The sequence below is a fragment of the Bos mutus genome, chromosome 15, assembly GCF_027580195.1.
Source record: "Bos mutus isolate GX-2022 chromosome 15, NWIPB_WYAK_1.1, whole genome shotgun sequence".
NCBI classification, from domain to species: domain Eukaryota; kingdom Metazoa; phylum Chordata; class Mammalia; order Artiodactyla; family Bovidae; genus Bos; species Bos mutus.
In genome coordinates, this window is record NC_091631.1 from 30,696,533 (window position 1) to 30,712,054 (window position 15,522).

Below are 15,522 nucleotides of genomic sequence, written 5' to 3' on the forward strand. Positions count from 1 at the left end.
ATTCTGTGCAGCTAAAGCCTAAGTGCAGATAGCAATTAGCGAATGGTGGGAAGCGAGCAGGGGCCCGGGTTCCACAGAACCTTATGCAATGTTGGGAGCCACTGGAGGATTGTAATGAGGTGAGAGATTCTATTAGTTTTGTGCTTTAGAGAGCTCTCTCTCCCAGGGGTGTGAAGGATGAATTGGGGGAGGGGTGGGAGTCCGAGAGACTGTCAGAGTGTGTGAAAGAAAGGAAAAGGATTCAGGGATGCCTTCAAGCTTCCTGGTCTGGGTGTTCGGGATGTTTTCTAAGATGGGGACACAGAAAGAAGAGGAAGACGTTTGAGATCCAAAGATGATAAACTTACTTTTTAACATGGTTGTGATCGAAGAGTCTGGGGGAGCCCCCTAGGGAAAGTTTTACTTCTGTGATCCTCAGTTCCTAGCTTAAAAATGGAAATAATGATACCCACCTCCTACAGTTGTGAAGGAAAACATCAATATGAAAGGGGAAAGCCTAATATACAGTACATTCTTGATAAACGTCTGAATAAGTGAGTGAGTGAAAGGAGGAGACACGTGGGGGCTGAGCATCCCCGAAGTTCTCCTGGGAGGGGAGAGGTGTGAGCAGGACTCTGAGAAGCCTGCTCTCCTTCCTTCCCCGCAGCTTGGCCGCCTGCTGAAGATCCCGGTACTGAAGTTCCTGCTGCACTCGGCCTCCTATCTGTGGTTCCTCATCTTCCTGCTGGGAGAGTCCCTGGTCATGGAGACACAGCTGAGTACCTTCCGAGGCCGCAGCCAGAGTGTCTGGGAGACTTCACTACACATGGTTTGGGTTGCAGGTACATGGGTGGGGCCTTTTATTTGTGGTAGACTCCCTCCTGGGGACCCCCTCACTTTTCTTCACAGTGAGCACCCCTATATGGGGTGGCCCCTATAGATGCTCCCTGAATATGCAACCAGACCTCTCAGGGCTCTAGTTCACCATGGGTTTCCCCTTCACCTCTAATCAGGGGATCTCACCCTGTGATAGATCCCTGAGTATGGACCCCATTCTTCCCCTACCCTGGCATTAGTCGCTACCCACTCTGGATATTCATATCCTCTCACAAATAAGACACTGGTCCATGGTGTCAGGTGGCAGATCACCTTGGCCTAAAGGTAGCCAGCAAGTACACCACCAGGCAATCTATCCCAAAGGTCATGGAGCAGAAAGACTCATAGACCAAATTAAGATGCTTGAATCGTACAGTTTATTACATAAGTACATACAAATGGTGTACTTACGATGGTGCTGTTTTAAGGACCAGAGGTGAGGTTTGAGCAGAGGATACAGTAGCCAGAAGCTGCCTGGGCCCAGCAGTTGATCTGTAGGAGAAACACAGGGGCATGTATGTACAGCTGTAGCTTACTAATCATCCTGGTGAGCAGCTATGACTTTTCTTTGCAATTTTGTTGCAGAGGACTTGTGAGGCCACTAGATATTACCAGTGGGGAGCTAATTTAAGTCAGATGAATCCTAAGGGCCTCATTTGTCTTGTGCATATTCAGTGTGTCACTAATATTGAGTGTCGACCCTGAATATTCTACATGTGTTCACACACACGTGTGCTTTGTGTGTGTGTGTGTGTACGCACTCAGTCACTCAGTCATGTCTCACTCATTGTGACCCCATGGACTATAGCCCACCAGGCTCCTCTGTCCATGGAATTTTCCAGGCAAGAATACTGAAGGGAGTTGCCATTTCCTACCCCAAGGGATATTCCTGGCCCAGGGATTGAACCTGCGTCTCTTGCGTCTCCTACATTGGCCGGCAGTTTCTTGGCCACTGTACCACTTGGGAAGCCCAACATGTGTTCTACTTGCTTTATTTGTCCAACGTGTCACCTGGATAACTAACTTACATATGCTTAAGGCAGAAGTTTCATCCATTCTATTGGTGTTCTTTCCTTCTATAGCAAAATTGCATTTTCTCAAACAGTTCAGCAAATGCAGTTGACAAGAATCCCTAGAGCTCTGCCGAGCATTTGGTTAGTCAGCTCAGCAGCTAGGTTGGGCACCTTCCTCGTCTATCTTCTCTTGACTTACCTCTAGCTTAGTTGGCAACTCCCAAACCACCAGTAGACTAAGTCTGCTCCTCTACCCAGTAACAAATCAGTCAGTGAGGCACGAAAGGAAATTTGGCCAAGAACTCTGGAGAAGAAAATAAGAGTGATCCAAGAGGAAAAGTGTCCCATCCAACTGTTTACCAATCATTATTGACCTGTATTGGGTGGAAGTGAAACCAGTATAGTTCCTGCCTGCAGGGGAAGAAGTTTTAAGAAACAACATTCCTCATTTCTTCATGTAGTGAACACCTGCTGCTGGTCTATTGTGAGCAAAGCCCTGAGAACACATGGATAAATTAATTAGGATTCTATCCAGGAATTTCTCTTGTGATCCGGTGGTTAAGACTCCACACTCTCAATGCAGGGGGCCTGGGTTCAATCCCTGGTTAGGGAACTACATCCCACACACCACATTTAAAAAAGATTCTGCATGCCACAGTTACAGATCCCACATGCTCAACAAAGATTGAATATCTGGCATGCTGCAAGTACGACCCTGCGCAGCCAAATAAAGATATTTTAAATAAATAGGATTCCATCCACCCATTCAGCATACATCACTGAGCATCCATCCCACCTTCTTGGTGCTCTGCTGCCATGGAAACGGACTCAGTTCCCACCACGCCCTGCTTGTCTCCAGGCCCAAGCGAGTTCTCTTTCCCCACAACCCCCTCCCCTTCCATGCTGCCCCAGCTTCCACTCCTCCATCCAGTCTCAGCTCAAACATCACTCTGTGGGAAGTGAAGCTTTCCCTGGTTCCCAAATCAAGGTGAGGATCAGTTCCTGGATACTCCAAAGACAGCCTCTGTTCCCCTGTTCTCCTTCACCTTAGCACTGACCACTCTGAGCTGTAACAACTTGGCTACTTGCCCACCTCCCTCACTAGATTATGAGCCCGGGGAGGCCTGTATGTCTTCTTCACCACAGGATCCCACTGGCACATGATAGGAGCTTAATCAGTGTTTATTCAGTAGTGATTGCTGGGCCTTGTTCTGGGCACTGTGGACAAGGAGGTGAATCGACCACAGTCCGTGCCCTTGAGGGGTTCCAAGTTCAGGGAGGGGAGGGGGACAGACCCAGGAAGAGATACCTTGCAGTGCTCCATGGAGACGGTATCACAGAGGTCTTAAAAGAGCTGTGAAACTCACTGCCCCGGTTAGAGAAGGCTTCAGAGAGGAGGTGAGACTTGTCCTGGGGTACAAAGGTGAGCCCACCTTCTAAAGGGTGTGGAAGGGCTTTCTAGGTGTGGACAGAACCATGAGTGAAAAAGCATGTGCTTGTATCCAGGGAGCAGAGAAGGGCACGACATGGCAGGGTCACCTGGCTAATGGGGTCCAGCTCCCAAGACCCTCCCTCCCCAGGCCTGGCCTTGGGCCCTGGGCTGATCATGAGCAGGTTGATAATTTGGAGCCCCTTCAAATCAATATTCTCTAAATATTTGTCCAGTGTGTATTTGGTGGAGGGCAGGGAGACCCAGATTTAGATCATCCCCTCCCAATAACCAGCCTCTCCAGGTGTTACTTTCTGAGTTTATCAGGTGATCAGATCACTGAAACTGGCCCCACGGCCACTGAGTCTGCATCAACCAGGAGTCCTTTTTATTTCCATGTAAGATCTTTATGACATTGAAGCAGACTAAATGCCTACATTTTATCACCTTCAAGCCTGGGATATTTTAGTTCCCCTCACTCGGTGGAGAGGTTCCCCCGCCCACCCACACCCACACACCCAGCTCTGACCTGGATGTAGGGGGTGCCTCACCCAGTGCTGACGCCCTGCCGCCTCCTTCAGGCTTCCTGTGGTTTGAGTGTAAGGAAGTGTGGATCGAGGGCCTGCGCAGTTACCTCCTGGACTGGTGGAACTTCCTGGATATGGTCATCCTCTCCCTGTACCTGGCGGCCTTCACGCTGCGCCTCCTCCTGGCAGGGCTTGCACACAAGCACTGCCGGGATGCCCCTGATGGGGCTGCCTGCCACTACTTCACCTCGGCTGGTAAGTGCCCCTCAGCGCAGCCCTGAATTCCCCCGCCCCCTCTCTTCCTTGGCTCTCAACCTCAGCCCCCCATCCCCCCTGGCACAGAGCGGAGTGAGTGGCGCACGGAGGACCCCCAGTTCCTGGCTGAGGTGCTCTTCGCTGTCACCAGCATGCTCAGCTTCACCCGCCTGGCCTCCATCCTGCCGGCCCACGAGTCGCTGGGCACCCTGCAGATTTCCATGGGCAGGATGATTGACGACATGATCCGGTGCGTACCACCTTTGCTCCGAGCATCCTCCCCTCCGATGGACCCCATCTGACCTCCTTCTGAAGTTCCCCAGCTCTAGTTAGCACAGGGGTTCTTAACCTGGTTTCCTTGTACAGGCTCCAAAGACCTTGGAAACCCTGGAACTATAGGAAAATTGGGGAATGTAAATGTCAAGATACATTTCTCTGCAGAGAGGGTCTATACGTGCTGCATGCATGCTAAGTTGCTTCAGCTGTCCAACTCTTTGCCGCTCTATGGACCGTAGCCCACCAGGCTCCTCTGTCCATGGGGTTCTCCAGGCAAGAATACTGGAGTGGGTTGCCATGTCCTTCTCCAAGAGATCTTCCCAACCCAGGGATTGAACCTGTGTCTCTTAAGTCTGCATTGGCAAGCAGGCTCTTTACCACAAGAGCCAAGTGGGAAGCCGGAGAGGATCTATAACTTTCATCTAATTCTCAAAGAGACCTATGACTCCAAAGATCAAGAACCACCGAATGCAGAAAAAGCCCTTGGTTGGCATGCCAGTTCTGTTGCTGTCTCCATGGCCAACCTGGGGCTCCATTTTCCCATTTTTGAGGTGAGACACTGGACTCAGAGGTCCCTTTGGATGGTTCCCCTGTACAACTGCTCTTGGAACTCATGGAATTATCTGGTCTTCTTGATAATTATCATCTAATCATTTACAGCCTACCTGGCCTTTCGCCCTAGTCAGAGCCCATAGTTAATGCCTGCTTCCTTGGAAATGCTCTGCCTGAGGTAGGATGGGAGTGGGTGCCCTTGGTGGGAAAAAACCTTGGTTATATCTGTGAACGTCTTCAGCTCAGCTCAGCTTCCATCCCTCCCTGCAACAAGGCAACTCAACTCACACACGGCTTTAACTCTGCTGGTGAGAAATCCTGTCCAGTAGGACTCTGTGACTCTCCCCTATCCCTGTACCACATCTCAGCATCTCAGTCCCTCCCTGGGAGCCTGGACCATCCTCAACTTTGACTGTTTCAACCCAGAACCCTTTATTCTGGATGGAGACTTTCTGCTTCAACACCCTTTCAATCCCTTCTCATTTCCCACCCCCTAACTAATTTCTCTCTTCTTAATAATAACCAGACTGAATGCTTGTCAATTAGAGGCTGAGCCTAGGAGCCATCACCCCCATCCCTCTTCCTAGAGCCTGCCTTCTCCCAGGGTACAGCCCTGCTCTGACCCTTCCCCATCCCGCCTCCTGCCAGGTTCATGTTCATCCTCATGATCATCCTGACCGCCTTCCTCTGCGGCCTCAACAACATCTACGTGCCTTACCAGGAGACCGAGCGGCTGGGCAAGTACGCCGGGGTGGAGGCGGGCCAGGAAGGTGGGAGTCTGGGCATTCTGGGCAAAAGGGGCACATGTACCAAAGCAAGGGGGTATGTTTGGAGACTAGCAAGACTTCCTCCATGGCTGGCACATGGAGGGGATTTTGAGAGAGGAGGCAGGAGAGGGTAGAGGGGCCAGGTCATGGAACTCTTGAAGGGCCTGCCAAGAAACCTGCCTTAACCAAACTTACCCAACCTGTCTTACCCTGCCTTTCCCAGGCCAGAGAGCTCCAAGTGGCTTCCCAAGCAATCATTCAATCATGAATTCATGAGTGCAACTACATGATGGTTTTATTAATGATGCTGAAGGACTTGTGGTTGAATCTGTGGATGTTTGTCAAAGCTTTCTCAAAGTAAATGGAGGCTTTATTTAGACCAACCCTTTTCCCCAAGAATCCTTGTTCATGTTCTGGCTTCTGGATGTTGAAAAACTCTGCTGACATGGTTTAAAGCATGAATCTTAGTGCTAGGGACAGAAACTACTCCTTCCAGCCTCCTTCAAGGACCCTGGAGGAATCAGTCACTCCACACTGGCATGAATAGGCTGAGCCCTCCTGCTCTTTGATGGGTGACAGCTAAGTAAAAGTATTTTTGCTAAAAACCTCAGATAGGCATCTGGACCGAGAGTAGTTAGGAGCATTTAAAGTTTGACAAACAGAAGTCCAGCTCATCAGCTCAGCATTGAGAAAGAACACACTGAATGGCAGTGTGGAGGATGGAAGAGGTAGAGTTAAGTGTCCATCTTACCCCCATCTCCACCCAGAACATAAAGTCCCTGAAGACAGGGACTCTGCTTGTCTTGTTCATGGCTGCATCCTTAGCGCCTGTTCCTGGTACTGCTGTGTGCTCACTAAATTCTGGCTCAGAAACAGCAAGCAGTCCAAAGGGCTTCATGGAAGCAGAGCGCCCTTGGCTGGGTCCCCAGGGTGAGGAGGAGTGAGTCTGGGTGGCCCCCAGGCTCATCTCCCACCCCTCACATCCTACTCTTTGGCCCACTGTGCCAGTTTCAATGAGACCTTCCAGTTTCTGTTTTGGACGATGTTTGGCATGGAGGAGCACAGTGTGGTGGACATGCCTCAGTTTCTGGTGCCGGAATTCGTGGGCCGGGCCCTCTATGGCATCTTTACCATCGTCATGGTGATTGTGCTGCTCAACATGCTCATTGCCATGATCACCAACTCATTCCAGAAGATTGAGGTATGTGAACTGAGGGCAGCTCGGGCAGAGGGAAGAAGAGGGAAAGGGAAGGAAAGGAATAGGGTGCAAGGAGTCAGGAGATTTGGGTTCCTGCTCTGTCGCCACTGCTGCCTTGTTTTGAGACTGGGGACAAGTTTTCCTCTCAAGCCCTCAATTTCCTCGTCTGTAGATTGAGGGTCTTGATGTTATTGTTTTTATCAGACACAAGTCTAGTGCTCATTCCACATTAGGGCTGGGAGAAAGTGTGTGTTGTGGAAAAGTAGGTGTAAACATGAGAAGTGAGAGGGAAGGAGATGGCTGAGTTAGGGTTTGTGGGCTGGAGAACAGGCTGGCAGGAATTGAATGTCAGAAGGAGGCAAGATGATGGGGAGAAAGTGGGAAGGGGGGTACCAACAGGGGAGATGTGGATGATAGGTGAGGATGGAGACAAGAATGGGGAGAAGAAAGTGATGGGCACACAGGAGATAAGAGACCAGAGGATTGGGGGAAATGGGGCAGACTGAGTGGGCAGGAGGGCTAGGCACCAAAGTGGTCCTTGCTGAGCCCCCGCTTCCTGGCCCTCAGGACGCTGCTGACGTGGAGTGGAAGTTTGCTCGCTCAAAACTCTACCTGTCCTACTTCCGAGAGGGCCTGACATTGCCCGTGCCCTTCAATATCCTGCCCTCCCCCAAGGCCATCTTCTACCTGCTCAGGTGAGGACCTCAGAGCCCTCATTCCCAAGCCCCCAGCACTCAGCACTCCCACCCCGCTCCTGCCCCATCTCCCTGGACCCTTTCCCCTGACTAACCCCTTCCCACCATCTCAATGTCTCAGGAGAGTTTTCCGCTTCATTTGCTGTTGCCACCTCTGCTGCAAAACCAAGAAGCCAAACTATCCCCCAATCCCCACCTTTGTGAGTATCTCATGTGCTTGTTGTGAGTCTTCCTCACATCAGGCTTTTAGCTGCACTCTCTGTACCATCCATTTGTCTGAACACCCCTGGCTCATCTGACTTCCCAGGTATGTTTGCAGAAAGTCTGCTCCCAGTTCCTACTCTCTCCTGTGGCCTTTCCCTCTACCTGGCTCTGGCCATGCCCTAAATCTCCAATCCTATATCATCCAGTTTAAAATAAAGTCCATGCCACCCTCCTCGCAAGCCACCAATACCCCGTAAGCTCCAGGCAAAACTTTTTGCCCTAAACCGAGCCAAGAACCTATTGAATGTTTTCCACAATAAAACATTTAGAAGCTAAGGGAAGAGTGCCCCACACACTGGGAAATTCGAAGGTGACTGAGGCCTGAGAGAGGAGGGCAGGCCTCCAGGGGATTAACTTACCTCTGCTTCTCTGCTCCCTAACTCAGTCTGGCTTGGCATGGGACCCCACCTAATTCAGATAGCATTATTGTAGGGGGTCCCATCTTTTCCCCTTAAAACATGTTACCTGAGGGTCTCTCTAAGGCAAGGTCTCTCTAAGGTCAGCTCTGTGAAGCCATAGGCCAGCGCTGAGGCTCAGAGGCTCCTGGATCCCCTGATGAGGCAGGCCTTCCCTTTATCTGATTGGTCAATACTTTGTTTAATAAATACTTACCTAAGCACACCTATGCTGGAAACAAAGATATGCAGAATGGTGGACCCTTGAAGTGCCGACAGTCTAGAGCAGCAGAAAGAAATGGCATGTATGATCTTTCCTGGCCAGGGATCGTACCAGCATCCCCTGCATTGTAAGGCAGGTTCTTAACCACTGGACCATCAGGGAAACCCACCATCTCCATATTCAGTCTGGAGACATTCAGCCTGAAGAAGCTGAGCAGCTTGGCTCAAGGCTCACAGAGGCAAAGTGACCAAGCTGAGATTTCAGCCTGTTTTCCAAGCCCAGCACTTTGCCATCTTCACCTCTGCTCCCTCTCTCTATTATCTGCCCCAAAGGCCTGACTTGCCTTCCTGGTTCTGTCCTGAGGTCTGAAACTGGACCCAGAACCAATCACTCTTACACGATGGTTTCCATTTTCTTTGCATGAGCTAGTCTGTGCACATGCATCCCCATATCCTCTAGTCTCCCCTCTGAGGAATCGGAAGGACAAGGTTAACCTGCCCTGACTCAGCTCAAGAAAACCAAGGATGGATTGGTGGCACAAGAGAGCTCCACTCTGTCCTGCTCAGCATTTCTCCTTGCCCACTCCCCTCTTCCTCCTCTTCCTCTCCTAACCATCACCCACCTCCGTCCCTGGTTCCCTGCACTCAGCCATCCCACAATGTGTGGCCTCCATCCAGACTACCTGCCAGACCTGCACGAAGGTCTGGATGTGCGGCCTTCAGGGACAGACAACTCTGCACAGACTGTGCCTCCATCCTTCATTGCCTGGGGCAGGTTGCAGTGAGGAATCCCTCTTACCCTCCTGTCTTCCCATCCCAGGCCAATCCTGGGGCAGGGGCAGGGCCAGGGGAGGGAGAGCGTGGATCCTACCGGCTTCGGGTCATCAAGGCCCTGGTGCAACGCTACATAGAGACTGCCCAGCGGGAGTTTGAGGAGACTCGTCGGAAAGGTTAGTTGCTCACTTCCCAGCCTTTCCCATTCCTGTCCCTTGCTCATCTGGAACACCCAGCCTCACACCCCTTGTCCAGCCTGCAGTTCTCTCTGTGGCCCCCTCTGACCCACCCTCAGAAGCCACAACTTACAGAGAGAGTATGTGCCCTTGCACTCAATATCCCCCGGCCCCACCCCCCATTCAGACATTTATCCCACTCCCTTCATTTATCCCTTCATTCCTACCTTCATTTATGTGTTCATTTATTCTCTCAACCGTTCCCTTATGCATTCACTCTTTCACTTTATTCATCATTCATTCATTCATTCAATCAGAGTTCATTGCTATGCCCTCTTATTCCCAGCAGGGACACATGGGAAGCTTTCAGTTTGGTGAGGAAGAGAAACCATCTCCCTAGTCAGGAAGTGCTTTAAAAAAGAGAAACAAATTGCAGTGGGAGCTCAAAGGAGAGGAAGAGCCTATCATTTTGAGAGGCTCATGGGAAGGCAGAAGGCTAGAGTACCAGAAGCTGGAGAGAGAGAGAGGGTTGGGTCTGCACTTGGCCCTGAGGGTGGGTGTGAGCAGGACAGATGTAAATGGGGAAGAGGAGAACTGGGCAGATATACATATATCTACCCATAGACAATTCTCATCCCTATGACTCCTGACCCTTCTCTGGTCCATAAGACCTTCATTTTGCTATCTTCTAATCCCATCACCATCCCAGCTCTGCTGATTCATCCACCACTGACGCAGCCTGCTCACCTGGCCCACAACCCAGTGCCAGTCCCTCACTTCCTCCAGTTCTCCTGCTGCAGGATGCTCCAGCATGCCCTCCCCTGTTGAGGGTAGAAATGGAGCGGGGCAGACTCACCTTCTGAGAGACGCCCCCATCTCTACTCCCACCCCCAGACCTGGGCAACAGACTGACAGAGCTCACCAAGACGGTGTCTCGACTGCAGAGTGAGGTAGCATGTGTGCAGCGGGCTGTGGTGGAGGCAGGGCCACGCCGGCCGCCCGGAGGAGCCAGCGTCCTCAGTCGCTACATCACCCGAGTGCGCAACAGCTTCCAGAACCTGGGGCCCCCCATCCCTGAGACCCCAGAGCTGACAGTGCCAGCGACAGTGGGGACCCAGGAGTCATCAGAAACAGGGCTTCCGGATGCTGGAGGGGCTCAGGCTCCAGCCTCTGGGGAATCTGGCCCCTCCTCCCCAGCTCACGTGTTAGTGCACAGGGAGCAAGAATCAGAGGGGGCTGGGGACCTGCCCCAGGAGGCAGACCTGGGAGCCAAGGAGGGGACCTGATGCTGGGGGAGGGGGTCACTTCCCTTCTGTTGCTGACTAGAGCAGCCTAGATAGCTGAGGGCAGGGGTCACATCATGGGAGCCCCCGCTGCTTTCCTTGCCTCAATAAAGCCTCTGCTCTGGAGCTCAGATGTCTCCAGAGGATGTGAGAATCTCTGATGTTTTTAAATCACCAACGCCGAAATGAACCCTGATGGGAGCCAGAACACAGAGAAATGGCTTGCTCTGGGGAACTGATATCTTGGGCTTAGGATCCTACTTTGAGCTCCTTCAGACTTTTGATGGAACTGAGGCTGGGTGGCAGGGGTCCTGGTTTGAAAACAACCTCTCGGACCTTCAGCAAGTTGCTTCCTTCCTTGGATCTGCATTCCTTGTCAGACAAACAGCCGAGGAAGCCATCTGTCCCCCTTCCTGCCTTCCGGGCTGTTGTGAGGAACCTCTAGGTCTATTAAAGCATCTGGGGTTGCAGGCTATGGTGTGTGACAAGGGTCTGCACCTGGACCATGTCTAAAAGTGATCAAGAAGTCATTCATTTGAGTCCCTGAGTCCCATAAAACCAAAGCAGGGCAGAGAGTCCAGTCTCATGAAACAAAGCAGTCATGAAATTTGATGTCACCATACTGCAGCACTGTTTAATGGAGTAGCCATCACAGCACTGTCCTTGCTTGTTCCCAGGAGTCCCCACCACAGAGCCGGGCTCCCTCCACCCTACCATGGCCTCAGATCCCCCGACATCCTGGTTGAAGACATGCCTGCTAGGTCTGGGTCTGAAACCATCTTGTTGCTTCTCCAGGCTCGTCGAAGCCTCCCTTCTTCATCTGGAGGTCACATGTTCCCAGGACTCCTAAGTGGCAGGCATTGAACGTTCAGAGCCCAGCTCCTAAGAGCTGGAACCCCCAAGAGGCCAAGAGCAGGGTCTTCCAGGAGAGCAGAGAAAAGGCCCCCTGGAGAGTGAGTCTGCCTGCCCGCCTGCTAGAGAGAAAAGAAAAGAAAAGGCAGTGAATGGTCAGCAGGGCCAGTGGGGAGTCAAACAGCAGAGGGAGGGACCCGAGGGTGACTCACTTGGCACAAACTCACAGCTCGGCCTCTTCTTCTCTGCAAAAGACACCACAGTGAGGCCTCCAGGTAGACAGACCCTCACACCGCAAACTTCCCTTCCCATCAGGCCCTGGCAAGGCCACTCCTCATCACAATCCACCTTTCCCTTCTCCCAAACACACTCTGACTTCCCTTCCTCCTCCTTCTGCAAGAAATCTTCCCCGTTTGCCTTTCCATCCCGCCCCACCCTGGCCCAGTCACTCTGTCCTGCCTCAGCACTGGGGAATAGCACATGTGCGTCCCATCAACCCACTACGCCCACCTCCTCCTGGGATCTGAAGCAGCGCTCCTGCCACTTTCCTCTGCTTATTGCCCTCCTTAACCAGGTTCTTTTGGTCTATTAGACTGTGTAGCAGAAGGAACGGAGAAGGCAATGGCAACCCACACCAGTACTCTTGCCTGGAAAATCCCAGGGACGGGGGAGCCTGGTGGGCTGCCGTCTATGGGGTCGCACAGAGTCGGACACGACTGAAGCGACTTAGCAGCAGCAGCAGCAGCAGAAGGAAAATTTTGAGAACGTTTAGAGAATCATCTGAGAATATCACATGTGCAGAAAACACTTATCTGACTACCTCTGAGCTGGCAGAACCTGAGTCACAGAGAAAAATATCTCCAACTAGCTTCTGGCCTTCAGCGTCCTCATTAATCACGTGGGTCTCTTGAAGGCCCTGGGGACTGAAATCAACTGGGGACCTCCTGGCAGTCCTGTTTCCCTCATGCATGGCTCACCACCCAGATAGGCGCAGTTAAAGTGGCTGCACATCTGATCACTGCTCGAGAGAGTCACCAGGCTGTTGTTTCCATCCTTAAAGAAACTCGTCACCACGAAGACTTCATGCGGGGGGATCAGCACCTCACGCTCTTTAGGAAAGACAGACAGGGCCTGGATGGGGGCCCCAAAGCAAGTCCTTAGAGAGAAGAAGGTGGCATTACCAAATCCGCGGGCCACTGTCTCATCCAGGGAACTGGAGGTAAACTGGCCCAAGCGGATAGAGTCCCCCACACTCTTAGGTTCAAAGCGAATGGTGCCCACACCACGGAACACCACCTGCTCAGGTTCCCTGCTGCAGCCCCCACCACCCCGCAGCAGCTGCAGGGCCCGGGTCAGGTAGAAATGCAGAGCCTTGAAAGGGAAGTGATTCATGTAGGACTCCCAGGAGCCACCGCCAGTCCGCACAGCCTGGTTCAGCTCCCGGTACAAAGTGTTGGATGAGTTGGTGTAGACCATGATGGCAATTCCGTGCTGGCTTCTGAAGCCAGGAGGCAGAGTGAGCCCTGGACGTTTTTGTTCCCAGGCCTTCTGGGCTGTCTCCCAGGACTCTCGCAGCAGGGCATGGTCAGCCATCTCCTTCTCTAACAGAAGCACTGCTTTCTCCTCCATCTCCTCCGAGCAGCCCACATAGGCATCATCAAATGTGTCTGGAGCCAGGCTCAGGTTTTGGATGGAGATATTCTGCGGTAATGGAGAAAAGGAAGAGAGGAGCCACACAGGAAAACACATAAGTTCAGGGTACTGGACAGAGGTCCTGGTGGAAGATCAGTTTAGAAGCACAGAATCTCAGTCTGGGACTTCCTTGGCAGTCTAGTGCTTAAAACTCTGAGCTCTCTATGCAGGAGGCAAAGGTTCAATCCCTGGTCAGGGAACTAAGATTGGCTGCACTGTGGGACCAAAAAAAACTCCCACCCCCCCCAAATGCCCCCAAATCTCACTTCTATGCCCAAAATAGAGTGTGAAATTTGGCAAGAGCTCCAAAATTTAAATAACAGGCACTGGAGTCAGTCAAATATGGGTTAATTCCTGAATTCACCACTTACTGCTTGTGAGATCTTGGGCAAATCTCAACTTTTCTGGGCTCAGGTTCTCCCCCTATACACTGAGGATACTTCCAACCTCAGGGTTATTGTCAGGACTGCGTATAGATCCTCACTGTGTACTAACTAAGAGGAGTCATCTATCGTTAGAGAGGGTCCTGCGTGTGGTGGGGACGTGGGGCTGGACGACCTCCAAGCACCTTTCTGGCTCTGAGACTCACTGTGCAGATAACAAACAAATATACAATCTCCAATCACCTGACCCCATGCCCAGCCTCTGACTCTTTCCCTCTCCCACACAGGTGTGTAGACACCACACCAGATCCCTGTCAGCTTTGAGACTCAGTCCTCTCCTGCTCTAGAAGCCTGCATCCTCCAACCTGGGTGGGAGTGGGGAGGAGGTCAAGCCCTGGTCTGGGAGGGGCTGCAGGAGGGTTGTACACAGGTGACCCTAAGGAGAGTGTGCAGGCTGGGCCCCGGGGTGGGAGATGGGAAGTGAGAGGAGGAAGCTGGAGGCTGTCCCGAGGGAGGCGGGTATGAAGGCAAGAGGGTCACAGGAGGACCAGTGGGTGGAGGTGGGGTTCTGGGAGATGGAATGGGAACTTGGGGCTCCCTGCAGTGATCCTGAGAGGAAGAGGGTTCAGAGGATGACATCCTAGAGAAGCATCCCTGGGAGGGATCTTTGAGGAGTCAGGCAATGGGTTCCCCCCAAGTGTTCCTTACGTGGCAGCATATAGTTCCCCCCTCCCCTGCCCCCGTTACCTGCCAGGGGACAGACGGGCGGACACTGCTGCCGAGGGTGTGGAGGCTAAGGCAGCTGAGGGCGATCAGCAGAGCTGCCAACATTATTCCTCAGAGACACTTGGAGAATGAGATCCAGCTGAGGGTGGGACCAGCGATGGTCCAGGCTTGGCTTCGATGGGCTGGGGGACAGAAATTTGGCCCGGCAGGGCCTGGGCGGAGCCAAGGGCGGGTCTAAGTGAGTGGGCGGGGCTTGGGTTTTAGCATCCACCGCCTTCACCCCAGCACAACGTCAGTCTTTGCTCCCCTCCTCCCGGCTGCCGGAGTGCTCAGCACCTTTTGCCCCGGGGGTGATATAGGCGGATGGGTAATTTGGTTCTACTTGGAAAGAGAAGATGGGAGTCAAGGACCCACCTGGAGGTGGCGAAGACCCAGAGCGGGAAAAAGCACTTAAGTTTCCGGGCAGCGGGGGCTGAAGTCTATGCGGGCGCTACGATGTCCCCTGTCCCCAGAGTCCCGCAGAACAACAAAGTCGGCGGCTAAGTATAGCACCGGTGGCGGTAACCCGACACCTCTCTTCCACAACAACAGACACCGGAGTAGGGGAAGCGGGACTGAGGGCTGTAACTCCCCTTCCCAGTGACTGCGCGGTCTTTCTCGAGGAACTTCTTTGTCTTCTAGCAAGACCAGAGCTAGAGAAAGGGAATTTTGAGACGTGGTCTCTCCCTCGGGAGGGCCCTCACCGCTATGGCCGGCCTCCAGATCAGTAGGTGGAGGGGACCAAAAGGGTTCCGCCCGCAGAGAGGTCCCCACTTGTGCACTCGTTGATTTGCATATAATTTGCATATGGCCAACTGTTGGTGATGTGTACTCCAGCATCTGAGCGGTCTCCACCCCTCTCCTTTCTTTTTACACCCCTTCCCTTCGGTAAGCCTTGCCCATATGCAGGGCTCTCTCCCTGACATTCTCAGGGGCCAGTCCCGCCCCTCCACAGATCCTCTGTCCCCTGACCTCTCAGACTCAGGTGACCCCATGTTTATAAACACTAACCTTTCCCCTCACTTTCCTGGGCTTGCCTATAAATAACCAACTCTGTGTTTTCGATGTCCCCTGGGAGGTAATGGGAGAAGGGACCAGTGAGGAATCAGTCAGCAGCTCTGGGAAGAGCTTTCTGGCAGCATGAACCTC

General features: G+C 52.5%; 2 protein-coding genes across 2 annotated transcripts in view; one reads left to right on the forward strand and one right to left on the reverse strand.

The window, feature by feature from the left end:
• Positions 1–10,684, forward strand: part of XNDC1N (XRCC1 N-terminal domain containing 1, N-terminal like) — a 38,009-nt gene extending 27,325 nt beyond the window's left edge. The window contains exons 15-23 of the mRNA XM_005908731.2: positions 647–821; positions 3,879–4,079; positions 4,167–4,329; positions 5,556–5,648; positions 6,683–6,875; positions 7,440–7,567; positions 7,689–7,767; positions 9,269–9,398; positions 10,293–10,684. Of these exons, the coding sequence (XP_005908793.1) occupies positions 647–821; positions 3,879–4,079; positions 4,167–4,329; positions 5,556–5,648; positions 6,683–6,875; positions 7,440–7,567; positions 7,689–7,767; positions 9,269–9,398; positions 10,293–10,684 (1,554 nt within the window). The remainder of the gene's footprint in view (positions 1–646; positions 822–3,878; positions 4,080–4,166; positions 4,330–5,555; positions 5,649–6,682; positions 6,876–7,439; positions 7,568–7,688; positions 7,768–9,268; positions 9,399–10,292) is intronic.
• Positions 10,685–11,361: 677 nt separating this feature from the next.
• ART5 (ADP-ribosyltransferase 5) lies at positions 11,362–14,842 on the reverse strand. Its single transcript, XM_070383809.1, is given in 5 exon segments — positions 11,362–11,629; positions 11,632–11,655; positions 11,746–11,778; positions 12,511–13,234; positions 14,356–14,842. Coding segments are annotated over 5 exon segments (945 nt in total). The 5' UTR covers positions 14,440–14,842; the 3' UTR covers positions 11,362–11,549.
• Between the last annotated feature and the right edge of the window lie 680 nt (positions 14,843–15,522).